Source organism: Chrysochloris asiatica, unplaced genomic scaffold (assembly GCF_000296735.1).
Source record: "Chrysochloris asiatica unplaced genomic scaffold, ChrAsi1.0 scaffold00042, whole genome shotgun sequence".
NCBI lineage: Eukaryota > Metazoa > Chordata > Mammalia > Afrosoricida > Chrysochloridae > Chrysochloris > Chrysochloris asiatica.
The window spans coordinates 13879764-13906832 of record NW_006408560.1 but is presented as its reverse complement, the minus strand read 5'-3'; the positions used below and the strand labels follow the sequence as shown (position 1 = coordinate 13906832).

The following is a 27069-nucleotide window of genomic DNA, read 5'->3' as shown; positions in this document are numbered from 1 at the left end:
GTTAAGTGTCATCAAGTTGGTTCCGATCCATAGTGACCCTGTATAGGGTTTCCAAGGAGCAGCTGGTGAGCTTGACCTTATGGTTAGCAGTCCAGTGCAGTGCTTATCGTACAGCACCACACCAGGACTCTTCACATGCATATGAGGCAATTGAAAATACCATGACTTGCGTCAGGCACACCTTGGTCCTCAAACTGACATGTTTGCTCTTTAATACTTTATAAAGAAAACAAAAATCCTCACCACTGGACCAATAAACAGCATTCTTCTCAATGGAGAAGAGATTGAGGTTGTCAAGGACTTCATTCTTCTTGGATCAACTATCAACACTCGCGGAAGCAGCAGTCAAGAGATCAGACGACGTATTGCATTGGGCAAATCTGCTGCACAGGGACTTTTTAAAGTATTGAAGAGCAGAGATGTCAGCTTGAGGACTAAGGTGTGCCTGACCCAAGCCATGTTATTTTCAATAACCTCATATGGATGTGAAAGCTAGACAGTGAATAAGGAAGATCGTAGAAGAACTGATGCCTTTGAGTTGTGGTGTTGGAGGAGAATACTGGAAGTGCCATGGACTGCCAAAAGAACCAATAGATCTTTTTTGGAAGAAGTGCAACCAGAGTGCCCCTTGGAGGCCAAGATGGCTAGGCTTCGTCTCTCATACTTTGGACACATTGTCCGGAGAGAACAGTCGCTGGAGAAGGATGTCATGCTGGGTAAGGTGGAGGGTCAGTGAAAAAGAAGAAGACCCCCAACAAGATGGATCAGCCAGGTGACATCATTGATGGCGTCAAGTGTGGTGGCGGTAGTGAGGTTGGCCCAGGATCAGACATTGTTTCGTTCTGCTGTGCATGGGGTCTCTATGAGTCGGTTCCGACTCGATGGCACCTGACAACAACAACAACAAAGAGGTTGTTTGCAGCAGATTTATCTAATGCAATTTATTAGTTTTGTTAAATGCTGTCAACTCAGTTCTGACTCATAGGATCCCTGTATAGGGTTTTCAAGGAGCTGGTGGGTTTGAACTGCCAACCTTGTGGTTAGCAGTCCAGTCCTGATCCTACAGCACCACACCCCTAAAAAGTTTTTCTTCCCAAGAAGCCAATGCGCCTGCTGGGTTCCCTATCCTTGAGGATTCAGGAATATCTATCCAAGCCTCCACTTAATCTTGTTCCTAGTGTATTCTTGAAGTTGCCATCCACACTGTCTTCCAGAGTTCCACAGGGCACTGGAGGATCAGCACTGGACTGCGAACTACAAGGTCAGTAGTTCAAACTCACCAGCTGTTCCTTGGAAACCCTATGAGTCGGAACCTACTCGATGGCACTTAATAACAATAACAATAGTTGACATCAGAATATGTGGGTTAAACATGTACAAAGGGTTAAATATGCGCAGCTGCTTACCAAAAGGTAGAAGGTTCAGAGTACATCCAGAAGCAGCACCTGGGAAGAAAAGCCTAGCAATCTGCTTCTGAAAAATTAGCCATTGGAAAATCCTGTGGAGCACATTAATACACAGGGACACATACAGGGTCACCATGAGTCAGAGTCAACTTACAGCAATTATAATCACCATCAACCAGAAGGAAGTCAATTGCCCTTTACAAATATGGCTGCAACTGTCTCACTTCCTGTATCATGTGACACGCCTGTAGTCATCACATGACCCACCCACTCCATAATGCCGGAATTAACCTACAGGGCTAATCTCGGTTTGATAGATATTGTAGGTACCTGCGTCCCTGGTTGGTTGGTTGTTGTTTTTGAGTGGATCCTCTATCTCTCTGAGGCTCTGGAACCTCCCCATCCGGTGAGCCTGAAGAGATGGAAATTTTAAATCCTTCCAGAGAGGTGAGTAGATCCAGGGTCCCAACAGCTTATCATATTGCTTCTGGAATCCTAGCTACCCAGGATCTGGAATTCAATAAATGAGGACAGACTCTCTTCAAACTCGGCCATCCTGTCATTTTGAGCCAGGGCAGATGGAGGGAAGGTGAGGTGGCAGGAGAAATGGATGGGCAGAGGAGGTAGAGCAGGGCCCTGGCTGGTTGGGCAGTTACCTGTCACTAGTAGAGGTGAGGTAGGGGTTGGAGGGCTGCACCCAGATGTCTGTAGACCTTGCCCCATCCCTAGTAAAGGTGGGAGATTAGATGGTGGGCACCCATAGGCAGCCAAATCCTGCCCAGGAAAGGCCCTGAGGGGGCACAGGGGCTTGCCTTCTAGTCACTCCTCATTCTGTTCTCAGGAATGTCCCAAGCACCTGGGCAGGATAGGCATCATGGCTGTTAGCCTCATGGGTTTGCTTCTACTTCAGGCAATATCGTGGGCCTCAGGTAGGTGATTCAGGGAGGGAGGTAATGCTAATACTCCCTTTTTCCTTATAGTCTTGTAGTTTTCTGGCATACTTGTGGTGGACTATAGTAGGTGCTCAGTAAGTTTTTTTGAATGACCGAGACCAATCTTGGGGTTGGAGGGTACAGTGAGAGGATTTTTTGTTTTCTTTTATTTAAATGTTTTATTGTGAATTATGTGATAGTTTACATGGGGGAACATTAGCTTTACATTCATTCTATCATATATGTAGATCATTTCATTGCCATGGTTACAATCCCCTCCATGCATCATCAACCAACCAAAGTGTATATCCTGCAAGCCTCCCCTCTTCCTCAGTGAGAGGATTTTTGAAACTTCTATCAGTTGTCTCTCATTCCAAGCTCTGTGCCCCTTCTTCCAGACCTGTCTTCAGTCCTTACCTCTGCTTGTGCTTTCCCTGCCAGGTGCTTGCCCCTGCGTGCCTCAAAGCTTTGGTTACAGCTCAGTGGTCTGTGTCTGCAATGCCACCTACTGTGACTCTCTTGACCCTGTGACACTTCCTGACCTTGGCAACTTCAGCCTCTATGAGAGCACACGTAGTGGACGTCGGATGGAGTTGAGTATGGGGGCCATCCAGACCAGCCATACAGGCACAGGTAACCACCACACCCCTCACTCTTGAGCCAGGCAGAGACCTTCTTGGAATTCATGTCAGGGATCACCATGGAGTTGCTCACCCTTTATTCCCTGTGGATGTCCTCAGGGCTGCTACTGACCTTGCAGCCGGAACAGAAGTTCCAGAAAGTGAAGGGATTTGGAGGGGCCATGACTGATGCTGCTGCTCTCAACATCCTTGCCCTGTCACCAGCGGTGCAGAATATGCTACTCAAATCTTACTTCTCTGAAGAAGGTGAGGAGGAGGAAGAGGACAAAATAACAGTGCAGTTGACCCCTTTCTTTGACCCTAATTTCTAACGATCCCTGATTTTGGAGTCCTGTCTTTGTGTGTGTGTGGTGGTGGTTGTGGGGAGGTTTTGTCTTATTGCCCAGCACTACCTATATAAGGAGCTCTGGTAGCGTAGTGGTTACGAATTGGCCTGCTATCCTCAGGGTCAGCAGTTCGAAACTACCAGCTGCTCCGCAGGAGAAAGATGAGGCTTTATGCTCCCGTAAAGATTTACAGCCTCAGAAACCCTGTACAGGGTCGGTATGAGTCAGAACCGACTCCATGGCACATACCACCATCACCTACGTATCTTGGAGTCCTGGTGTGGCGTTACAGACTAATGTGTCAGACTGCAAAGTTGTTTGAACTGCAAGGTCTGTGGTTCAAGCTCACCAGCTGCTCCTTGGAAACCCTACATACAGGGTCACTATGGATCAGAATCCACTCGACGGCACTTAAGAACAACACCTACCTATCTTATGTTAAGTGCTTGAGGACTCTGTGCTTCACCAGGTGCCTGGAGCCCAAGTTCCCTTGACACCTGCCTCAGACACTAAGACCAAGTAGTAAGCCAGGTACCTATATTTTCCAGTTGACTCAGACTGCCGTATCTTGGCCATCCTTTTCTGTAGGAATTGAATACAACATCATCCGGGTACCCATGGCCAGCTGTGACTTTTCTATCCGTATCTACACCTATGCCGACACCCCTGATGATTTCCAGTTGAACAACTTCAGTCTCCCAGAAGAAGATACCAAACTCAAGGTTGGCACTTTGACTACTTCGGACCTTGGTGGCATTGATACCAGAGGGTTGAGAAGCCTCAGGCTAAGGCAGTCTAGAGAGAGCCATACAATCTGGCCTCTGCTATTTTGTCCTGGGGGTGGGAGGGTGGGGACAGCTAGGCCTGATGCACTGGTTGGGCCAGTCTATGTTCCAAATCTGGGTGTCTCTCTCCTCTTTCTTTTTGTCTCTAGATACCCCTGATTCACCGGGCCCTGGCAATGACCCAACGTCCCATCTCACTCTTCGCCAGTCCCTGGACATCACCCACTTGGCTCAAGACCAATGGGGCAGTGAATGGGAAAGGGTCACTCAAGGGTCAGCCTGGGAACATTTACCACCAGACCTGGGCCAATTACTTTCTCAAGTAAGGGAGCAGCAAAGCTGTAGGATCTGGACCAGACTCCTCTTGGATACCCTCGACCCAACCCTCTACATCCCAGTCCATGACCTGGCTCCAGCTCCAGATTTGACTTTCCTCCACTCCTCAATTTTCTGGGCCTTTCACATCCAGTCCCCTTAGTTTTCCCATTCCCCAGGGCCTTTGGTTCCCTTTCTTGACTGGACTCATTCACACCCTTTCCCACTGCCAGGTTTTTGGATGCCTACGCTGAGCATAACTTACAGTTTTGGGCTGTGACTGCCGAGAATGAGCCTTCTGCAGGACTGTTTAGTGGGTACCCCTTCCAATGCCTGGGCTTCACTCCTGAACACCAGCGAGATTTCATTGCCCGTGATCTGGGTCCTTCCCTTGCCAATAGTACTCACCGTGATGTCCGCCTACTCATCCTGGATGACCAACGCCTGCTGCTGCCCCACTGGGCTCAGGTGGTAAGATCCAGGAACTCCATGGGTGCCTTAGTGACGTCGATCCAGATTCAAGTGAGCAGCACCCCCTAACTTAAGAGTGCTTTACCTACCAACTTAATTCCTAGAGCACCTGTGTCCAGGTGCTAGACCATCACCTTCTCTAGATCTTCAGCACCACTTCTACGGTTGTCTCTATAACTCCCTCTAGTTACATTCATCCTACCACCATTTTTTAGGCCCCCTAGTTTCTCTTCTAGGAGCTCTGGTAGCGCAGTGGTTACGAGTTGGGCTGCTAACCTCAAGGTCAGCAGTTCGAAACTACCAGCTGTTCCATGGGAGAAAGATGAGGCTTTTCTGCTCCCGTAAAGATTTACAGCCTCGGAAACCCTGTACAGGGCTGCTATGAGTTGGAACCAACTCCACGGCACACAACAACGTTTCTCTTCTAGGACCTGCTGTGTGGGGTCCAGTTCAGTGGCTCCCCTTTCCCAGTAGTCCTTTTCCCTTCCTGGTACAGGTGCTGTCAGATCCAGAAGCCGCTAAATATGTTCATGGCATCGCTGTGCACTGGTACCTGGATTTTCTGGCTCCAGCAAAAGCCACCCTGGGTGCGACACACCGCCTGTTCCCAGACACCATGTTGTTTGCCTCAGAGGCTTGTGTGGGTTCCAAGTTTTGGGAACAGAGTGTACGGCTGGGCTCCTGGGATCGCGGGATGCAGTACAGCCACAGCATCATCACGGTGAGCCACCTGAGCCCCTTTCCATATGCACATCAGCTCAGTCCTCTCTAGTCTGAGACTGACAGAAGACTCTCCTCTCCATCTTTTTCCCAGCTGGCATGCCCTCTGGAGCAAGTTTTGGGATACTAAGATTCTCTGGCTTTTCCTACAATCCTTTTTCCACATGCTTGGGGTCTCAGGCAGTTGCATCTTCACCTGCTTGAGCTCTCTCACCTTCTCTTGAGATGCTTCCATTCTCACACTCTCCACCTCCCTCCCTCCTTAGATATAAGTATCAGTGCCCCCCACAGGACTGAGTACCCATTTCCCTCATGTGACCCGTAATGACATGTCAAGACAGGGTAGAGCCTTTGTCTCTCTGCCCCATCTCTACCCTAGAATCTTCTCTACAACGTGGTTGGCTGGACTGACTGGAATCTCGCCTTGAACCCCGAAGGGGGACCCAACTGGGTACGCAACTTCGTTGACAGTCCCATCATTGTGGACATCACCAAGGACACGTTTTACAAGCAGCCCATGTTCTACCACCTTGGTCACTTTAGGTGAGTGGAGGGCAGACAAACCAGTTCCACACCAGGCCTGTCATCCCCTGGATTGGGCTTACATCGTTCCACAGGGAGCAGGAAGTTGCTTAGGGTGGGAACCTTGGGAAAGGCACACCCATCCCCTCTTGCACCATCTTGGCAGGAAGTGACTAGATGGCATTAGCAACATGGATGATCCCTGAATGCCTGGGGCTGGGCTGCAGAAGAGGTGCCCAGCAACATGGCTCAAGGCTTACAGATCTAGGGCAGAGCTTTCACAGGAGCCATGGGGCAAGGTGGGAGGGGTGTGACAGAAACTACTCTGAGGTCTAGAAGGGGCTGGCCAGGATCCCTGATGATGCCTGTCTCCACATCCAGCAAATTCATTCCTGAGGGCTCCCAGAGAGTGGGGCTGGTAGCCAGTGAGAAGAACGACTTGGACACGGTGGCATTAGTGCGTCCCGATGGCTCTGCAGTTATGGTGGTGCTAAACCGGTGAGTGCAGCAGCCAGGCCTGAGGGTGGGGCTGCAGCAGGGTGCTGGCCTTGGCGGGTCACATTCTCAGCTTCTCCTTCCCCGCCCCAGCTCTTCCAAGGATGTGCCTCTCACCATTGAGGACCCTGCCGTGGGTTTCCTGAAGACTACAGCACCTGGCTATTCCATCCACACCTACTTGTGGCGTCGCCAGTAATGGAGCAGATCCCTAAGCCAGCGCCTGGGTTTCGAATGGGCATTAAAAGGACAGAGTCAGTTTGCACGCTATTTGTGATTAAAAGGGCACAGCAGGGCCGGGGAGAGCTCACAGTGATGTAAGCCCACAAACAGTGGTTTGGGTGACTCACTTCCCTTGCGAGTTGGTGCCAGGGGCTGGAGGTCCCTAGACAGAGAACCAGGAAGCCCCAGTGGCCCCCTACTACCCTGATGTGAGTGTGTGCTGTATGCTGGTTGTCTGTGGAAACTGGGCCTGGGCCCAGGGTGAGCTCATTGTACAAACACAGGACTGGGGAGCAGACGGAGGTTAAGGAAAGGCAGAAGCTGGACCCCAAACTAGGCCTGCTTGTCTTTCCTGAAGATGCATACAGGACCCATACAGAGGCACAGTCAGCATCCAGAGAAGCATGAGAAGTCTGGCACAGTGGGCGGGCTCAGGCCCGCAGAAGGACCCCAAAAAGGCCAAATGGTAGCTCTGTTAAAGGAGAGAGTGTCTGGTCTCAGTCAGTGAGCAGGTTTATTCTGGGGAGTGGCACCCCATTTCTGGCTGTGCTAACAACAGAGAGAAATGTGGCCTTTGGAATGCATAAGAATAGAAAAGTCAGTCCTGGGAAATGGGGATAACTCATTCCTCTTCATCCTCCTCAGCCATGCTCAGGGCCCGGGTACCTGGGGCCCGGGCAGGTGTTGCCCGCTGAATGGAGACAATACCACTGAGCAAGGCGTAGCCTACCATGGCTGCCAGTCCTGCTAGCACAGACAGGATCTGGTTCCGGCGCGGGTATGGCTCCTCCTCAGTTTCTGGGGCTGTTGGTGTCGGACGTGGGGGTGGCACCTCAGCTGAGGGGCAAGGAAGAAAAGTAGGCAGGGGGGCTGGTTCCTGGATCCCTGCCCAGTCTCTCCAGGGCTGGCCTCCACCCATCCATATATCCCTTACCTCCTTCCCAGGGGAAGTACAGGCTGAGGATATGGCTGCAATAGGCACAGAGGTTGTGCAGACCCCGGAGGTGGGCCTGTAGCTTCCCACTGGGCAGCTTGGCCTGGAGCAGCAGGGCCAAGTAGCTAAAGACAAAGGCATCCAGGGAGGCGGGGCTGGAGCAAAGAGAGGGTGAACTGAGGAGGATGACTGACGGAGAGGTGAAAAGGGAGGTGGAGACAGAGTCTGGGCCCTGGGAGATGGGCTCTGGGCAGCAGGGGATCCCCAGCAGAGGAGAGGACATACAGTTCTGGCCCTAATGTGGGAAGGGCTCTCCAGGTGGCGCCAGTCTGGCCCTGAATGCAGCTCTATCCCAGGGCTGCATAAAGGGTACATTGAGTGCCCCACAGCCCTGCAGGCCCCTCCTGTGCCTGGCTGCCCTCCACCCTCCTGTACCACCAAGGAGGCTTTAGCCTCACACACAGTCCCACTGTCACCAGACCAATGTCTGACTCCGAGGACCTCTTGTCCAGAGTCATGAAATGGCCTTAGCCCACCTCAGTCCTTGTGGTACCATCTAAACCTGTTATCTCCTCACAGACCCCCATTACCCTGCTGGAGATCAGACTCACGCATCTCCAAAAAAGAATTTCTGAGAACCCAGGCGCTGAGACAGAAGGGTCAGGCACTCCCGAGCTTCTTGGTACAGCTAGGGAAGACACAAGGTGGGCTTAGGGCTGTAGGCACAGAACAACGCCCCCTCTCTCAGGCACACCCATTCCTGGCCACATCCCCAGGGCTCATCTCATATGGTAAGCTCCCTGTCCTAGAGGTACCTCCTTCTCCAGTTCCTCCTCATTCTCCGGACTGTGCTCCCCACAGAGCAGCTGCAAACGCTCCATGTATTGTCGCTGCATACGACCGGGCAGGAAGAAGTTGAGAGGAAAGGGCATAGCCTCTGCATACCACTTCCGGGTCACTTCCACATAATTCTTGGCATCTATCCAAAAAGTGTGTATCTGGATTGGGTAGGCAGGAAGGAAAAGGCAAGTCTTGAGCCTGTGTACCTGCATAGCTTAGGGTCGGCCTCTTTCTCCACACTGACTGAGCCTGTGTGTGGTGCCTGATCCCTCCCCTACTGGCCATGAGTGCTACTCACCAGCACTGGGAGAAGCTTCTCTTCCATGAGAGACATGAAGGCCAGCGTGTCTGCCCTTTGCAGGGCTGATAGGTCATAATTGGCGTTGTACTTCTGTGGAAGAAATGTATGTGAGGTGGACATTGGGGGACTCCCAGGGCACTCCAGAGGCATCCTGTCTGGTACCCCCTCACCAGTTACAATTGTAGGGGAAGTAGAGCAAGAAGCTTTTCCCATTGAGGCCCCATGCCTGGCCCAGCCAGTAGCCTGTTGCTGTTGGCAGAAAGCTTGGGTCTTGGAGCCGTCTGGCCCTCAAGGTCCACGCCCACTGGAGGGGGTGGTGGGGAAGCAAGGCCCAGCCACAAACTAGGACCAGCTCCCAGAGTTTCCACAGAAAGCTGGCAGCATGCCTCTTGACAGCAACTTTCTAACAGTAACTTCCCCGATCCAGGAACCACAAAGCTAACGGAGCAAAACGCTGATGCAGGTTGGGCAGCAGTCCTCAAGAACTAGGGGACACCATCCTTAACTCTCCCTGGACCCCCTGAATTGCTGCTCTCTCACTGGCCAGCTTTAGGCTCTTCCTTCCATTGCCTTCCATGGCCCAGGTGCCACCACCACATATACATTCCACCTTTCCCTGAAGGTCTCTGTCTGCCCTACCTTCCCAGGCTCTAGTCTCTGCTCTTTAGCAAACCCCACCCCCCCACACACAGACATCCTATGTAAGCTTTGTCCCCAAATAACCTCTTGAGCATGATTTTTAAATCTCTCTGAGCTTCAGTCTCTCCTTTTAATGCAGCCGTATTAGAAAATAAGGAGCTCTGGTAGCGTAGTGGTTACGAATCGGGCTGCGAACCTTAAGGTCAGCGGTTCGAAACTACCAGCTGCTCCGCGGGAGAAAGATGAGGCTTTCTACTCCCGTAAAGATTTACACCCTCGGAAACCCTGTACAGGGTCGCTATGGGTCGGACCCGACTCGATGGCACTTAACAACAACAACATTAGAAAATAATTTAGAAGAAAACTTTGGAAACTGAAAAAGCAATGTTCATATATATCAATAAAGAATTGAGTGGTGGTACAGCCCCTGCCAAGGATTCTGGCTTTCATATAGATCCTTCTCTTTAAGTCTCTCAAGCTTCCATTAATCCCTCAACTCCCTCCCCTTTAAAACAAGGAAGAAGGTCCCATTTCGAGCAATGTATCCCTTCTTGGAATCACAAAGAATGCTGGAAGAAGCTCTGGACAGAATCTTGGTCTCCGAGAAATTAAGTAACTTGTTCAAGGTCATATAGTAAAATGGCTGAGTGGGGAACACAGACTAGGCTCCCCCATTTCTCCTGGAATACCTTTTCAATTTCCCATGTAAGCTCTAAGGCTGTGTCCATTCTGATCTCAGATCCAGCCCACTCTGGGCCTTAGACATTCCTCTCCTGCCTCACCTTTAAGGGCCTCATCTGAGTCAACCATTCTTCCTGTCTCCATCAGCACCTTAAGCTTAATCTCTGGCCTATACCTTACTGTATCACAGCAACACTATGCATCTCCCCCATCAGACTGTGTGCTCCTTGAAGCACCCAGTTAGTCAGTGCCGTTGAGTCAGTTCCAACACATATCGACCCTGTATAGGGTTTCTGAGAGTGACTGGTGGGTTTGAACTGCAGACCTTTCCTTCAGCAGGCTAGAGTTTATCCTACAGGGCCACACCAGGGCTCTGCCAACTATATGGTGTTCAATAAGTGTGTTCCATTGAATTGACTGAACTTCCCTCACTGGCAGTCCCTCTACCCAATACACCTACCTCTTTTTGAAGGTGAGTGATGATTTTGTGTGGCATCGAGATGACTTCTCCATGACTGGTACGAAGGGCAGGCAGAGTCCCTGACATTGAGAGAGAAATATGCCCACCAGATCCTAACTGCCTTCGAGTAGATTCTGACTCACAGTGACTCTACAGGACAGGGTAGAACAGCTCCATAGGGACCCCAAGGCTGTAAATCTTTATGGAAGCAGCCTGTCTGACCTTTCTCCCACAGAGTGGATGGTGGGTTAGCATCCCAATGTTTTACCCACTCTGCCACCAGGAATCCTTACCAGTCCCTTAAACCCAAACCCAATGCCATTGAGTTGATTCTGACTCATAGCACAGGGTTTCAGAGGCTTTAAATCTTTCATGGAGCAGACAGCCTTTTCGTATCCCACAGATCAGCCATGGGTTTAAATTGCCTGGCAGTTAGCAGTCTAGTGCTTATTCCTACAGAACCACCAGGGCCTATTAATACACAATTGCATCACAATTCTGCATGTCTCTTGCACCCCTCCCTTTGCTCCCTTCCTCACCGACACCCCCCCACCCGCCCACCCCCCGGGGATACAGGTTACCTGAAGGACTCCGCCAGGGATTGGTGATCTTGTGTACCTTGAGTGGGGCACCAGTAAACCTGGCATAGGTCTGCAGGAAAAGAAATAGAAGCCAGGGAATCAAGAAGAGAAACACATTTATTGAATACCTTAAAATGCTCATCCTCTGCTTAATATTTGCCTTGCAACAAGAGACAGATGTTCCCATTTCACAAATGGATTTTGTCCATAAGGTTCAGAATTTATGGAACTGCTCATGATTACAAATACTGCTCTATCAGCCAGGAAAACTCTCCTCCCATCTGTCTGGTGAACATCTATACTCAATAACTTTTCCTAACCAGCATCCTTTTTCAAAATCTGTTCCTACTTCTTAAGTGCTATTCAGTTGGTTCTGACTCATAGAGACCTTTTATAAGGTTTCTGACCAGTAGCTGGTGGGTTTGTACCACCAGCCTTGTGGTTAGCAGTCTAGTACTTATTATCTTCACAGTGCCACACTAGGACTCATGTTCCTAATTAGCCTTTAACATTTATTAGATTTATTTGCATACATAACACCTACAATCTTTCGCTATGAAATTGTACACATCTTGGTAAGGGGCAAGCCTTAACTCATTTTTGCCTGCCAAAATTTGGTATTAGGAAGAGGCCTAACACATGCTTACTGAATGAATGAGTGAATAAAGTGAACTTGGCTGTTTTGACTCCAAAACTTTCTATCGAATCTGTGAGCCTTTTGTTTTAGCAAACAATAGACTGACTCAGTAAACGCTATTTGGCGAGGAGGAGAAAAAAGGGGCTGAGAAAAAGGAAGGGATGTCAAGCCACAAAGCCACAGGAGATGCCCAGCTCGCCCAGAGATCGCCCCAAGGTCACATGGTCACTAACTGGCAGAGCAAAGGCGACAACCCATCTCCTGAGCCTCGACCACGCCTCTTTCTCTTTCTGCACGAAGCCTAAACTGTAAGGCATAGTGCACTGAGCCATGTCTGTTTTGGGTTGGCCTCAGTTTCTCCCAATGCTGAGGAACCTCGGCAAAATCCGGAGGCTCGGCGCGTTTGGACCCCCGCCCCAGTTATCTAGGACGTATCAGAGGGCGCCGGTGTCACTCCTCACCAACACGGTCAGGCTATCCAGGTCCACAGACGGGAGCCCCCAGGCCCCCGACCAGCAGAAGAGCTCCATGGGCGCCGCCATCTTGCCCGCCCTCTGTCCCGGAAGCACCTCCTGCCGCGATAAGGCCCTCCCCGAGGCAGAACCGCCCCTCGCCACCGTCCCTCCCGCCGCTCTGGCCCCAAAGAAGGCGCTGCTTCGCCGGACGCAACAGGCGGCCGGTCGGCGGGGGGCGGGGCCGTGGGCTTCCAGGGTGGGCGACCGCCTGTAGAACCAGAGGTGGTCCCTGGATGGGGGAAGGGCTGCCGGCGAGAAGGACGTCGGAGAGTCACAGCGCCTGGGCCGAGGGGACCCCCGAACCCCCGAAGGCGTGGCAGGCCCAGGAGAGGGGGTACTCTGGCGCCTGGGCTGACCCTCCAGGTTCTCGCAAAACTGCACGTGGCCTGGACTGCTTCGGGGCCCCTCGTGGCCCTTCCCGGAGCAAGGCCTGCGGGGGTGTCCCCCGAGCCGCATGTTTTCCACAGCGCGTTATGTTTGGAGCCGGCCCCGCGCCGCTCGTCGCCATGGAAACAAAACAGGGGCGGTGGCAGCCTAGTGGGGCCTGGGAGGGGGAAGGGTGCTAGGGGCTCGTGAGCTGTTGCCTTGGTGACGGGAACTGAGACGCCCCTCCGCTTCATCCAGGTCACCGCCGCTGGGCCAGTACCCCCAGTGTTTGTTCCTCAGTCGGGCCAGGCTCCTGGCCTACTTCTCTATTCTCTTACCTAATTTATTCACTCCCACCTCACTGACCACTGTTATAGACCTCCATCTGGCTTCCATCTATGCTTACCAGATTCCGCGTGTTCCTTGGAACTAGGGAAAATGGAAGCACACGCACATGTCAAGGGACCCCCCCTCGCCCCCGCCCCAATAAAGAGGACTTGCCCTGTCAGAGCAGTAACTTCATGCCGTGTGGGCATCCCATGAGCACCAAGCAAGCTAGTCTCAGCCACTCCCTTGGCATCCTCTGATGCCAGCTGTGGAACAATGCCCACTGTCTGGCACTGCCTCTGCCAGGGATTCCTGCCTTCCCTAACTGGCTTCTAGAAAACAGTAGCATTCGGTAGTGCTGTGAGTTTAGGCCCCCAGTAAGAGGATGCCAGGGGACAGGCACCTAGAGGAGAGGGACATTAGGGAGGAGCAGAAGGCCAAATGGCCTCCAGGACGCTATCCCAGTGCCTGGTTCTGGTAGCTGGGGATGCCTCCAGGGTGATTGGCAGCTCTTTGTTTCTGCCCCCCCTCACCCGCCTGCCGCCCCCACCCCCCTCAACTCTCTCCTCCATCCCTCCGCCCCCCTCTCTGATTCTCTCCGCCTAGCCTTTTCCCCTCCCAGCGGCCCGCCTGCCAGGGGTAGTGAGCCGGCTGAGCGGCATGGAGACGCAGGAACTTCGGGGGGCCCTGGCTCTTCTCTTTCTTTGCTCTTTCGCAACTGCCAGTCAGGACCTGCAGGGTAAGCCTGTCGCATCCACTTAGGGTCCTCCCCGATACCTCTCCGTATTCTCCTACCTAAGTAGCAGGGAACGTATGGGCAAGGGGAAAGGGTCCTGAAACAGCCAGCGTTAGCCGGCCTAGAGTTGGTGAAATTATGGTCCGGTGAGGAGTGATGGGCATCAGAGGGGGGCGCGGGGTAGGTGGAAGCTGGCCAGGATTAGGCATGAGACTAGTGCAGAGGGCTCAGGAGATGGATGCTGGGGTAGCCTGGCTGGTCTAAGAATTCAAGTTTGGGAGAGGACCCAGGGCTTCTGAGTCCCTGACTCCTGGCTGCCCAAGGATGGGGTGGGGGTGGGGATCAAAAAGTCTGGGCTCTCTCCCGGCGGTCTGGTGGTGGGATGGGCCCATGGGTGTGGAGGAGGTAGTTGGAGCAGATGACACAGACATAGATTCTTTGCTAACTGGACGGGAAACCACAGATTAGCCCTGACACAGGAGACAGAGGAGCTGGGTCCTATAGTCTTATGAGAGCGAGCCCAACCGGTGGGAGGTGCAGCCCTCAGTGGGCAGCTGTTCTCACCCTCAGCAAGTGTTTTGAGCCCCCTAGGATGGGAGGAAGGGAACTGGGGTGTGGAAAGAGCCAAATCTTGCAGTGGAAAGAAGCTGCCCTCCCATTTCTGCGCCGTGGGCACCAGGTGCCATTCCTGCCTGGAATCGTACAGTGACTCCCTTGCGCCACCTGGTGGAGGCGTCTCAAGTTTGCAAAGGCACTGTGTTTCTATATTCCCAAATGAGCTTTATGGGTCCTCAGAGGATGGTAGCCCATTGCCTCAACAAAGATTGAGTGAGAAGATGACTAATGCATCCTGGTGATGGTGGGAGGGGATGATGAGGAATGCCCCACCCTTCAGGGCTCCAGAAGAGGGCAGACCTTAGCATTTGATCTCTTTCTCTGACCTTGATAACCCTTGCCTGCTAGTGATTGATCTGCTGACTATGGGAGAGTCCCGGCAGATGGTAGCTGTGGCAGAGAAGATTCGGACAGCCCTGCTCACTGTTGGGGACATCTATCTCTTGTCCACCTTCCGCCTGCCCCCAAAGCAGGGTGGTGTCCTATTTGGTCTCTACTCTCGCCAGGACAACACACGCTGGTTGGAGGCCTCCGTCGTGGGCAAGATCAACAAAGGTGACTGCTTGGCATTTGCTTTTCTAAAGCAGTGATCCCTGAGCAGCACTCCTACTCCTAGGCCCCTCCTAATTTTCCTGGGGTGCCATTGGGGGCCATGGTCACATCAGGCTGTGCCCAGGAATAGGGCAGGGTGCCTGGTTTGGGGTGCCCAAACACTGGGTGAGGCCTGGTACTTACAGGGAGGATGCTGTACTTGATTTTGCCTGGCAGGTGGTTGAGGTTTCTACAGAAGTGGCAGAGACCCCCCCCTCAAATCTCTGGCATAGTTCAGTGGGTACAGAACCAGCTGCCATCATGGGGATGGGGAGAGAGAGCTGATGTACTGAATAAGAAAATTCTAGTCTAAACCAATTTTTTAAAAAACAGTATGTAGCTGTTATATTCATATAGGTGAATACGATATGGTAGCCTAGAGACGTATCCAGGAAAAATCAATCCAAGGCTCAAATAGGAGCCATACTGACCTCCCTTCCTGGGCAGTGCTGGTGCGGTACCAGCGAGAGGATGGCAAAGTTCACGCAGTGAGTCTACAGCAAGCAGGCCTGGCAGATGGGCGTACACACACGGCTCTCCTGCGACTACGAGGTCCATCCCGACCCAGCCCTGCCTTGCAGCTCTATGTGGACTGCAAACTGGGTGACCAGCACTCTGGCCTTCCAGCACTGGCCCCTATTCCTCCAGCGGAGGTTGATGGGCTGGAGATTAGGACTGGACAAAAGGCTTATTTGAGGATGCAGGTGAGTATGAAGGGAAGATGCTATTTCTGGGGAACCAGGATTTGCTCCAGTCTAAGGAGTCACTTCACTGGTAGGTCTTCCTTCTCTGCTGTGTTCCTATCATACCAGGGCTTCATGGAATCTATGAAGATGATTCTGGGCGGCTCCATGGCCAGGGTCGGGACACTGAGTGAGTGCCCGTTCCAAGGGGATGAGTCCATCCATGGCGCAGGTAACACAGCCGCTGGTTAGCTGATGTTCTGGACACCAGATCCTTCATGTGGTCTGCAGTGGCCGTCATCCCTTGACCTCCCTCCCCCTTAGTACACATTCCTTTTGCTCACCCATTCCTGGGCTCTCAGGCCTTTTACTCGTAATCTCCATCTCTGACTCTATCTCCATATTCAGCCATCCCAGCACTGTAGGATAAACACTGGACTGCTAACCACTAGGTCAGCAGTTCAAACTCACCAACTGCTTCTTGAAAACTATACAGTTGCTATGAGGCAGAATCGACTCAAATGGCACTTAACAACAGGAGGTGTAGGCCACAAAAATCTCCCACCTTAGGACATCCTGCCAACCAAGGTGGCCAGGAAAACAGAGCATCGATCTCCAATCTGTATCTGTCTGCAGTGGTCACATTCTACCAGAAGCAGCTCTGAGACTTACCTATCACCTGTCCGCTAGGCCTGTCTCCGTAGCAGTTTTCAGAGGCTCTTAACTAAGTCAAAGACTTCTCTCAGATTTTTCGCGGAAAGAGCTTAGCTCTTAAGGGGTGGAGGAAGTGGAAAGTGTTGGGGTCCTGTCTTGCTTTGGATTGCCTCTCATGCAGACTCCCCTCTCATGCAGACTCCTCTGCCACTACCATGTTAGAGAGCCAGGATTCAGGTTATCTCTGAGGCAGCTCTCCTAGGCCTCTTGCCCAGCTGGACAGAGTGGGTGCCGCTTGCCTGTTATCTTTGTCCTCTTGCACTATCTTTATTCTGAGGCTCCAGCCCTTTGTCCTTGACCCTCTTACTCCTTGCTGGCTTAACCTCTCTGCATATCTCCACATCCTGACTGTTTTCTTCTCCTCTCCAGTGACCAGTGTGCTCCACTCCATCCTCGGTGAGTGGACCATGGGGAGATGGAGGGAGCTAGGGGAGGGGAGGAGATCCCAGGCTTTAGCAGCTGCCTGAAACTTCCTCTTCAGCCAGGATGAGGGTGGGGCTTAAAGGTAGGGCGGTGGGCAGCAGTGGCCAGGAGCTGGCTTGTGGCAGGGAGGGGTCAAGGCTGTTGCAGCCATTCTGAGTCTCTCCACACCCTGGGCCCTGACAGGGGAGCAGACCAAGGCGCTGGTCACTCAACTCACCCTCTTCAACCAGATCATGGTGGAGCTGCGGGATGATATTCGAGACCAGGTCCGGGTGGGCCAGCATACGGTGGCAGTGATTCTGGGGTGAGGTGGCAGATGCCGAAAGCTGACTTCTCTCCCCACTTCTATCAGGTGAAGGAAATGTCCCTGATCCGAAACACCATCATGGAGTGTCAGGTGTGCGGTGAGTGGGAGAGTGGGTCAGGGCTGCAGGTGGCATTGCTGTGCTTTCCACCTCATGGCTTCTGCTCCCCCTGTGGGGATGTGACTGGTGCCCTCTGACTATGCCTACCCACCAGGCTTTCATGAGCAGCGATCCCACTGTAGCCCCAACCCCTGCTTCCGAGGTGTGGACTGCATGGAAGTGTACGAGTACCCTGGCTACCGCTGTGGGCCCTGCCCCCCTGGCCTGCAGGGCAACGGCACCCACTGCACAGACATCAATGAGGTAGGGGGTTACAGATTAGTAGGGACCCAAGACAGTCGAGTGAATGGTGACGGGAAATGGAGGCACCTGGGGTATAGGAAAGGTTGGAGACTGAGATGGAAGTGTAGGAAGGGAGGGAGGCGAGGGAGACTGGGGTGGGAATCTGGAGCCAGGAGCACAGGTTAGGTGGGGAGAGCGACATAAAAGAAGATCAGGAGCAAAGGTTGTAGGGAAAATGTTCTCAGAAGCAAGTCTCAAGAGTTTCCCTGAGACACGGTCTAAACTCTTGTCTTTTTATCTGGCCCCCAGTGTGCTCATGCTGACCCCTGCTTCCCAGGTTCCAGCTGCATCAACACCATGCCTGGCTTCCACTGTGAGGCCTGCCCTCGAGGGTACAAGGGCACACAGGTGTCTGGCGTGGGCATCGACTATGCCAGGGCTAGCAAACAGGTCAGGTTGGGTAGGGTGCACTGAGAGGGATCTTGGACATCCAGGGTCTTCTGGGTTGGACATGGGATCCTTGTAATAAATGAGCTGAGGCTACTGGCTCATCTGTTGGCTTTGTGTCTGGGCTTAATGTCAGTGTTCAGTGTCGTCTCCTGTATCTGAGGAGACCCACCGTAGATCTGGTTCCGGGTTAAATCTGCCCCCTCAGGTCTGCAGCGATATTGATGAATGCAATGATGGCAACAATGGCGGCTGTGATCCAAACTCCATTTGCACTAATACTGTGGTGAGCATGCCTGGGGCAGCAGGAATGAGCAACCCCCCTCCAGATTTCCTGCTTTCTCAGGGCACACTGTAGATAGCAGGCTCTCTCTATGGAGCTGTTGGGAAGCTCGTTCTAGCTATGTAACATGTAGCAAGTTATTTCTAAGCCTTAGCTTTCTCTACCTTAAAAGGCTGTCATGATGAGAACCTAAAGAAAATTAACTAATACACTTGGTATATAGCTGGTGCACATGCTATACCGCTGAGGTAGGAAACGTGCTAGGTGCCTGGCCAGCTGATTCCTGAGACAATGCTTCTCACTCCCAGGGCTCTTTCAAGTGTGGCCCCTGCCGTCTGGGTTTCCTGGGTAACCAGAGCCAGGGCTGCCTCCCAGCAAGGACCTGCCACAGCCCAGCCCACAGTCCCTGCCATGTCCAAGCTCACTGTCTATTTGAACGCAATGGTGCAGTATCCTGCTCGGTGAGCTAGGCTTGGACCATGGAAAGAAATGGGGGAATCTGGGAAGGGGTAAAGCTAGGGGACATATTTAGGGACTGGGATAGAGGACTTCATGGGAAAGGGCAGTGGGCCTGAGCCTGAAGCCAGGAAAATGGTGGGGTGTAGAGAGCAAGGTCGTATTGCTAACACCCACTTTTTGTGTTTCCCAGTGCAATGTAGGCTGGGCAGGGAATGGGAACGTGTGTGGGCCTGACACAGACATTGATGGCTACCCGGACCAGGCACTGCCCTGCATGGATAACAACAAACACTGCAAGCAGGTGCAGGGGGCAGGTAGGCAGAGGGAGGTGGGAGCCTCAGGCTGGGTCAGGTCAAAACTCATCCATCTTCTTCTCTGTGATCTTCAGGACAATTGCCTTTTGACACCCAACTCTGGACAGGAAGATGCTGATAATGATGGTGTGGGGGACCAGTGTGATGATGATGCTGATGGGGATGGGATCAAGAATGTCGAGGTAGCTCCCTTCCTCTGTCCTCACGTCTAATTCCTTCATGCCTCCTTTTTGGCTCCTGGCAGGCTCTCTAGGAATGGGTCCCCAGCACTCTAAATTAGAGCCCTAAATCTGATGACCAGAACAAGGTGGAGGTTGGGTGGGTGAGACTGTGTCAAACAGCTTGTCACTGGACTCGTGACTTTAGATAGGGATACAGGGACAAGGTGGCTGATGATTTGGGGGAGGTCTGACCTTGCCCCTCTCATCCCCTTGCCCAGGACAACTGCCGGTTGTTTCCCAACAAGGACCAGCAGAACTCAGATACAGATTCATTTGGTGATGCCTGTGACAATTGCCCCAATGTTCCTAACAATGACCAGAAGGACACAGATGGCAATGGCGAAGGAGATGCTTGTGACAACGACGTGGATGGGGATGGTGCAAGCCTGGGGCTGAGGGGTGGCTGCCTGGAAGACCTGGGGGAATTGGGATATAGGGTGGATGAAGCAGGGAGGCTAGGAAGTCTGAGAGTTATAGATGGTACTTATTGGCTTAGGTGAGAGAGATTACCTGCAGCAGATACTGATGGGTTCACGAGGTGGGGCTAGGCAGGGTGCGGGTAAGAGGATGAGCAAAGTACTGCTAGATTTCCTGGCCATTTGCTCTCTGGGTAAGAAGACAAAGCTTGGAGCTTTTGCCAACCAAGAAAAGTGTGGTATATTCTAGAATGACCTTGTGATATCCCCTTTTCTTCTAGGCATCCCTAATGGATTGGACAATTGCCCGAAAGTCCCCAATCCACTACAGACAGACAGGGATGAAGATGGAGTGGGAGATGCTTGTGACAGCTGCCCTGAAATGAGCAATCCTACCCAGGTACAAGGGAATGGAAGGAGTAGGTGGACAGACTTCTGAAACCCTAGCCTTTTGGATGGGACGTGGTCAGGTGAGAACAGGCCCATCTCTCTCAGACAGATGCAGACAGTGACCTGGTGGGAGATGTCTGTGATACCAATGAAGACAGGTAGGGTCTTGATCAAGGGATGGAAGTCTCATAAATTACTTTCTTCTACGAATTCTGAATTTCTTCTATGGTTTAGCTGTAATTCTCCACCATTATTGAGCAGGGATTCATTCCCATTGTCTACCCTCTAATCCTACTGCTGAACCTTCACTGAATTTAGCTGACTATAGGGATAGAGGGTAGACCCCAGGGAGACACCTAAGCAGAAGAGAAAAGGAAGATACAGTGCTGTTAGAGCTTTTTATTTGGTCTCTTTTCTTCTGGTTAGCGATGGAGATGGGCATCAGGACACCAAGGACAACTGTCCACAGCTGCCCAACAGCTCCCAGCTGGACTCAGACAATGATGGACTGGGAGATGAGTGTGACGGGGATGATGACAATGATGGTGTCCCAGATTATGTGCCTCCTGGTCCTGATAACTGTCGCCTGGTACCCAATCCCAATCAGAAGGACTCAGATGGTAAGGTTGGACTGATGTGGATTTTGTTTAGGGAAGCAGCAGGCTCTTCTAGGGAATAAGAAAAAGGAGGGTGGGGAGCTGGGGAGGGGAGGGAAGGGTGGGTCAGGCATGCAAGGCTCAAGAGGTGCTAGTGCTGGATAGTGACAGTAACCAGGGCCTTCCTGTGCACCTCACTCTGACCAGGCAACGGCGTGGGTGATGTGTGTGAGGATGATTTTGACAATGATGCCGTGGTTGACCCCCTGGATGTTTGTCCTGAAAGTGCAGAGGTGACCCTCACAGACTTTCGAGCCTATCAGACTGTTGTTCTGGATCCTGAGGGTGATGCTCAGATTGACCCAAACTGGGTTGTGCTCAACCAGGTATTCAAGGCAGTGGGCTGGGGGTGAGTGTTGTCAAAGCCGACGACCAAGTGAGATCTGGGTAGGGTGGTGCCCCTGTATCAGGGCTTTCTTCTTTACTGCACACCAGGGTATGGAAATCGTTCAGACCATGAACAGTGACCCTGGCCTGGCAGTTGGTATGTAAGGGACTCCCAGTTAAATTGTTTCTGAACAGACAACTCCTACAGGGGCAGAGGGTAGAGGCAAAAATGGACAGGGAGGATGGGCAAAGGGGAAGAGAGCAGGCGGTGGAGCTAGCTGGCCACATAGAGCAGACTTGATTTCCCTTCCCTTCCCACCCCACCATGGGCCCTGTTCTTCTCTGCCATCAGCAGCTTTGCTGCCCCCAACTTTACCCCCTACTCCCAGGATACACAGCCTTCAACGGCGTGGACTTTGAAGGCACATTCCATGTGAACACAGTGACAGACGATGACTATGCAGGCTTTCTCTTCAGCTACCAGGACAGTGGTCGCTTCTATGTGGTCATGTGGAAGCAGACGGAGCAGACTTACTGGCAGGCCACACCTTTCCGAGCCGTTGCCCAGCCTGGACTGCAGCTCAAGGTCCCCAGTTGCCCAGATTCCCTGGCCCAAAACTGTTTCCCAAGTGTCCCCTCTAACACTAACACTAGGAGGACCTCCCCCACTGCCTGGTCTGCTCTTGACCATCCTGACCCCTTCCCTACCACCTGTTGTTTCCCCTTCCTATGAGCCCTGTAGTTGACCCACTATCATTGGCATTGCTCCCAGGCAGTGACATCAGTGTCTGGGCCAGGAGAACACCTCCGGAATGCCTTGTGGCACACTGGCCACACCCCTGACCAGGTACGACTACTGTGGACTGACCCACGCAATGTGGGCTGGCGCGACAAGACCTCCTATCGCTGGCAGCTGCTGCACCGGCCTCAAGTTGGCTACATTCGGTAAGGGGAGGAACTGATCCCTTCTGGGGGGATCCCAGGCCTCACATTTCCTTCCCCTTTAGTTGAAACTCACTGGTGACATCACCTCTGGTACCATGGGCAAAACTGAGGCGACTTTCTCCATTACCCATCTCACCACACACAGCTCTGCTTTCCTCCAAACATTAGACAGCCTGGACTCTGGCTGGTGCTGCTGAAGGAGGACATATATGCAATGTTGGGCAAGCCCTTCCTCCTCTGTAGTCCTCTCCCCGCGCCCCCCACCCCCCACCCCAGTAAAATGAGGGTGTTAAGCTAAATGCATGAGTCTCTCTAGGATTCTCCAAACCCCAGGCCAGTCTGTGGAAAGGCCCATCCAATCCAGCCTCTTCACTGGTACGGTCATGTGCCTCATTAAGTGTGACCTGAAAAGGTTCATCATTTACAGAACAAACCCAGGTCCAGACTTCCCAGCTCTGAGTAGCAACAGCGGAGGCCTCTTGGTTCAGCATTTTTGTCCACAAGATTGCATTTCTCTCAGACAAGTGCCCCCAGTTGGTGGGGAGCAGGGACTGTTAACTGCTGGAAGCTGGTAACAGGGAAGGGAGGGGAAATAGGTTTGCCTGGAGGCTGGACTTTCCATTGCCAAGAACCCAGAGTCCAGGAATCTGGGTTGGTTCCCCTTTAAGGTGTTTGGGGCTGTGGGGGGCCAAGGTTGGGAATAAGGGAGGGGTGGACTAGAGCCTGGGAAGCGGGTGACTTCACCCCCAACCCATTGTGCTCATCGTCATGGCAACCCAATCCTCTCCAGAAATTCGGCTTGTTCTTTGAGATGCAAAAGGGGCTGGACAAAGAGCCAGAGGCCCCAGGCCTGAGAAAAGCACCCCCTTCCCTACCCTCTCCATTCACCCTCTCCCTCCCCTCCCCTCTCTGGCCTGGTGAACTCAAGTGGGGGCTGGGACAAGCAGGGTATGGTGGCACCAATGCTCACCCCTTTCCTGTACAGAGTGAAGCTCTATGAGGGTCCCCAGCTAGTGGCCGATTCTGGGGTGATCATTGACACATCCATGCGAGGGGGGCGTCTCGGTGTATTCTGCTTCTCCCAAGAAAACATCATTTGGTCCAATCTCCAGTATAGATGCAATGGTGAGACTCTAGATGGAGGTAAACCTGCTCTCCCTGCTCTCTTGGGAGATGGTCTCCTCTGACCTTTCTCATTTCCCCTTACTCAGACACAGTGCCGGAGGACTTTGAGCCACTCCGGAGACAGCTGCTGCATGGAAGAGTTTGAGGATGTGGCCACTGGATTCAGAACCCTGATTTCAGGCCCTCTGGCCTTGGGGTCCATCCTGAAGTCTGATCTACATACAGTCCCTCAGCCAAATAGCCCCTCTTTGGTATCCACCAGAAGTTCTGCTCCAGAGGGGCTGAGAATGGGAAGTTTTCATGGGGTATTTCTCAGGCATTCACCCCAGGAAAGATAATATAATAGCACACTGCCATAAAGTACCAGTTGTTTTCTAACTCAGTGCAATTGCTTATTTTAGGGATTTGCCAGGATAGTACAAGGAGCAGGAAGGAATCTGGGGGCGATAAGGGAAAGAGCTGGTAGAATGAAAGTAAGAGATCTGGGGGAAGGTTGGCACGGGTGTGAAAGGTGCTGAATGGGGTTACGATGGCTAAAGCCCTCCCAATCCTACTTACGGTGGCAGCAGCAACACTCCAGTCTGTTTTAGATCAGCCAGGGTCGAAAGCCAGGAGGGCGGGAGCTGCCCCGCTCGGGGTGAGGGGGAGGCCGGGGGGCCGGGGGGGCCGGAGGCCGGGACGAGTGCAATATTGGCGGGGGAAAGAACAACACTGCACCGCGTCCCGTCCCTCCCGCCCGCCCGGGGCCCGGGATCCCGCTCCCCACCGTCTGAAGCCGGACAAGTCTGAGAAACGGGGGTGATCCGAGAGGTGGGTTCAAAAGTCAGAGAGATTTGGCGCCTGGAATGGGGTAAAAGGGGTGAGAAACGAATAAACCGCAGTATCCCGGAAGGCCGCTTTCTGACGCCCGGGCGGGTCCGCGCGCTGGCTCTTTAAATACTCAGACTGCGCGGCGGCGGAACTGTCGCCATGGTAATGCGTGTCCCAGCAACCGAATTGAATGGATGTTGCCTGGCAACACCGAGGGCTGGGGATTGGGGCCGCCCACCTAGATCCTCGTGCTTTCTCTAGACTGCGGAAGGGGGCCGGAGGGGCAATCCCCGCCTCTCACCCTGGTGCGCTGACGTCAGCCCCACCCCCTACCCTGAGCCCGCCCCCCGGGTTTCCCAGCACAAAGCTGCGCCAATCAGTTCTAGCCCCACGCGGACTCGAGCAGTGGTCCCTTGCTTTCTGATGAGGTTTTCTTCCTTCATTGTCGGGCCTCAAGAAAGGGTTTTTAAAAGTATTATTTTTCAATTTGTATTAGTTGGGGATAAAAATTGTTTTCCTAATACAGTCATTCTGGTGTGGCGATGTAGAATAAGGACTGGACTGCTAGCCACAGGTTGGCGGCAAAAGGTTGGCGGTTCGAACCCACAGGCGGCTCCTCGGAAACTCCATACAGGGTCACTGTGAGTTGGAACTGATTCGATGGCACTTAACAACACTTAGAGACATAACTATTTCCCTCAGCCTGGACCGCAACTTGGGACCACCAGACTGGGTCCTCTCGTCCCTCTCATGTTGTTAAGTGTCATCGAATCGATTCCGACTTATGGACCCTGTATAGGGTTTCTGAGGAGCGGCTGGTGGGTTTGAATCGTCAATCTAGCGGTAAGCTTGCGGTTAGCATTCCAGTGTTTATCCTACAGCGTCACACCAGGACTAAAATTAACGGCGCCCGTAGCGCTGTGGGCTGATGTGTCAGACTGCAAAGCTGGTTCAAGCTCACCAGCTGCTCCTTGGAAAGCCTATACAGGGTCGCTATGAGTCGAAATCGACTTGACGGCACTTAACAACAACAATATTTAGTTTTGCCCCCACTAAAAACCTACCTTCCCTGAATACCTAGTTACTTTCCAAATGTTAGTTCTGTCCCCTAACTGCCCTCGGATATCGTTCTGGCGCTCCACCTACTTTGCCTCAAAACTACGTAACTGCCCCAACATACTCAGCCCCAGTCCCCCTCCTACATTCCGATGTCCTCTCCCACGTTACTTGATACCCTTGTCACCTACCTCAAGACCCCACCCACTCCGCCATTTCTTCAGGACACCACCCCCACGCACACCAGGATCCCCTTCCTGAAGCTCCTATCCCCATCATCGTACAATACATTGTCCTCTGCCCAAGACATTGACCCGCCCAGCCTTCCGCTGCTCTCGCCGACCCCCTCTTAGGTAGCACCGCTCAACCTCTGCTTCCCTGGGCTCCGGCCAATCTCTCAGCCCGCGAGGCTCCTCGTGACCGCTAGAGGGCAGGAGAGACGGGCCGGCTGGCCCCGCTGGAACGTGAAAGAAAGGCTGGGAAAGAAAGAACCTAGGGTTCTACGGATCACAGGTTTCTTCCTTTACGTAGAAATTTCTTCCCCCGCCTCCTACTAGGGAGAAAGCCAAGGAGAGACCCAGCCTATTGGAGAGTCCAGCCTGGGCGGGGACTGTGGGTTTCAGGGTAAAACCGTACGTAGAACAGGACTGGACAAGGATCGGTTAGAAGGGTGGGGCTATTCCGGGAAGTGGTAGAGGGGAGGGAGCCCACAAATAATACTTAGTTCACTAATTATTAAACCATTTCACTTTTTTCTCTCAGCCCTCAGAATGGGGCTTCCATAAACTCAGCAAGAGTGGGGAAGTGAAATGGAAGGTTTTAGAGGTGGGCTTCTGAACCTGGCTGTACAGGACCTTAGTCCCCATTTTCTCTTCGCTCACACTATTACCCTAGGAACAAAACTAGAGCCATGGGGACCCAGGTTCCAGACCCCATCTCTCAGTCTGTCTCTTTCTCTCTCTCTCACAAACACACACACACACAACCTCCTGGAATTAGGGAGTGGTTGTGAAAAGGGGAGAACCAGCTGGAAAACAAATACTTTGTCAGAGGGTTGAGTGATTGGAGCCCGGGTATCTGAGGGACCAGAAATAGTTGAGGAGGAGGAGGAAGAGGTAGGGAAAGGGGGAGGAGAAGGTGGTTTGTCACCTGCTCCTGCTGGGCCTAGGGCGGGGGACCGGTATAAAGCAGCAGGCGCCTGTGCCCGCTCCACCTCACGTCACCTCACACAGCGACTGCCTGAGTTGGTTCTGCCCGCTCCCTACCCAATCCACCATGGCACCGTGCATCCAGGCCCCTTTCTTCCTCCTACTATTGCTCACAGGTAAGGGGTACAAGTTGTATGTGAGGCTTTGCCCTACTCATGTAACTTCCCGATGTTGTGATGTTTCTGTGGGCTTCTTAGCAGATGGCACCATGAAAGGTAGGAGCTGTAGACAGGGTGGCCCAGTCTGGACCAGAATGAAAGGGAGAGCTAAGCACAGGCTGAGAAGAAAAAGTGGGTGTCAGGGACAGCAGATTGTTCCGGACAGAAGTCTGGGGAGAAGGGGAAGGGAGTTAAGAGTGTAAGTCAGGGGAATGGGCTCAGAAGAGAAAGGGAGGCTGCCTGGAGGATGGAGAAGGAGGGCCCACCCAGGTGCTGCCTAATGCTGCTGAGCTGGCAGCATAGTCCCCAAATCCTTCTGGCATTACTCTGGTGGTAGAGGTTGTATTTTCTCCGGCTCTTATTTGTTCTCCAACTTGAACCCTGTGACCTCAATTTCTTATAGCTTTTGCCGGTAACTTCACAACTTTCGCCCAGAGCAGCAATACAGACACACATCTTACCCAAAGTAGCCCAACATCCATTCCTATGAAACCAGCCAGCAGCATAGGCTCTGACCCCAGCCCGGCTGCGTCTCCAACTTCCATTGGCACTTCAGTCCTGACTACCAGCTCACATAATACGACTGCAGCTCCTTTCCACGACGATGGCAACTCCATCTCCACCACGACCACCAGACCTGCCCCAGGCCCGACCTCCGACACCTTCCACAACGGCGATTCCACCCGGACCACCGGACCTGCCCCAGGCCCGACCTCCGACACCTTCCAC

The 27069-nt window shown here is 52.7% G+C and overlaps 4 protein-coding genes across 9 annotated transcripts in view; 3 read left to right on the top strand and 1 right to left on the bottom strand.

Moving 5' to 3' along the window:
* Positions 1-1818: 1818 nt before the first annotated feature.
* On the top strand, positions 1819-7121 carry GBA (glucosidase, beta, acid). 4 transcript variants are annotated; one of them, XM_006861543.1, is made up of 11 exons: positions 1821-1853; positions 2248-2335; positions 2780-2971; positions 3079-3225; positions 3894-4027; positions 4240-4412; positions 4639-4876; positions 5373-5597; positions 5976-6139; positions 6500-6616; positions 6707-7121. In XM_006861543.1, the coding sequence occupies exons 1-11, from the start codon at positions 1827-1829 to the stop codon at positions 6810-6812; spliced, it is 1611 nt and encodes a 536-aa protein (XP_006861605.1). In that variant the 5' UTR covers positions 1821-1826; the 3' UTR covers positions 6813-7121. The 4 variants fall into 4 exon arrangements, with proteins under 4 accessions (XP_006861606.1, XP_006861605.1, XP_006861603.1 ...); XM_006861544.1 differs by lacking the exon at positions 2248-2335 and having other exon boundaries at positions 1819-1854; positions 2836-2971; positions 6707-7000; XM_006861541.1 differs by lacking the exon at positions 3079-3225 and having other exon boundaries at positions 1827-1853; positions 6707-6812.
* Positions 7122-7333: 212 nt separating this feature from the next.
* Positions 7334-12879, bottom strand: MTX1 (metaxin 1). The gene is made up of 8 exons (XM_006861728.1): positions 12370-12879; positions 11272-11341; positions 10691-10770; positions 8908-9000; positions 8585-8767; positions 8381-8457; positions 7770-7924; positions 7334-7672 (listed from the first exon to the last, which is right to left on the bottom strand). Exons 1-8 carry the CDS (start codon positions 12877-12879, stop codon positions 7458-7460), a joined length of 1383 nt encoding a protein of 460 aa, XP_006861790.1. The 3' UTR covers positions 7334-7457.
* Positions 12880-13776: 897 nt separating this feature from the next.
* On the top strand, positions 13777-23253 carry THBS3 (thrombospondin 3). Of its 3 annotated transcripts, XM_006861538.1 has the most exons (23): positions 13777-13855; positions 14816-15022; positions 15506-15762; positions 15871-15973; positions 16825-16851; positions 17062-17144; positions 17231-17282; positions 17398-17546; positions 17835-17975; positions 18181-18258; positions 18564-18716; positions 18905-19015; positions 19103-19210; positions 19468-19627; positions 19947-20065; positions 20161-20213; positions 20482-20675; positions 20859-21037; positions 21147-21195; positions 21428-21624; positions 21811-21983; positions 22969-23108; positions 23195-23253. In XM_006861538.1, exons 1-23 carry the CDS (start codon positions 13777-13779, stop codon positions 23251-23253), a joined length of 2871 nt encoding a protein of 956 aa, XP_006861600.1. The 3 variants fall into 3 exon arrangements, with proteins under 3 accessions (XP_006861600.1, XP_006861601.1, XP_006861602.1); XM_006861539.1 differs by lacking the exon at positions 16825-16851; XM_006861540.1 differs by lacking the exons at positions 15506-15762; positions 15871-15973.
* Positions 23254-26249: 2996 nt separating this feature from the next.
* MUC1 (mucin 1, cell surface associated) overlaps positions 26250-27069 on the top strand; it is a 4763-nt gene continuing 3943 nt past the window's right edge. The window contains exons 1-2 of the mRNA XM_006861727.1: positions 26250-26298; positions 26744-26980. Coding sequence (XP_006861789.1) covers positions 26250-26298; positions 26744-26980 — 286 coding nt within the window. The remainder of the gene's footprint in view (positions 26299-26743; positions 26981-27069) is intronic.

Coding starts and splice junctions, on each gene's coding strand:
- GBA (XM_006861543.1), top strand. CDS start 1,827: ATGGAAATTTTAAATCCTTCCAGAGAG. Junction 2,972..3,078: donor GACCAGCCATACAGGCACAG/GTAACCACCACA, acceptor GGATGTCCTCAG/GGCTGCTACTGACCTTGCAG. Junction 6,617..6,706: donor GTTATGGTGGTGCTAAACCG/GTGAGTGCAGCA, acceptor TCCCCGCCCCAG/CTCTTCCAAGGATGTGCCTC.
- THBS3 (XM_006861538.1), top strand. CDS start 13,777: ATGGAGACGCAGGAACTTCGGGGGGCCCTGGCTCTTCTCTTTCTTTGC. Junction 15,763..15,870: donor AGGCTTATTTGAGGATGCAG/GTGAGTATGAAG, acceptor CTATCATACCAG/GGCTTCATGGAATCTATGAA. Junction 18,717..18,904: donor ATGGTGCAGTATCCTGCTCG/GTGAGCTAGGCT, acceptor TGTGTTTCCCAG/TGCAATGTAGGCTGGGCAGG.
- MTX1 (XM_006861728.1), bottom strand. CDS start 12,879: ATGCGGCTCGGGGGACACCCCCGCAGGCCTTGCTCCGGGAAGGGCCAC. Junction 8,768..8,907: donor AGAAGCTTCTCCCAGTGCTG/GTGAGTAGCACT, acceptor TACCCAATCCAG/ATACACACTTTTTGGATAGA. Junction 7,673..7,769: donor GTACTTCCCCTGGGAAGGAG/GTAAGGGATATA, acceptor CTTGCCCCTCAG/CTGAGGTGCCACCCCCACGT.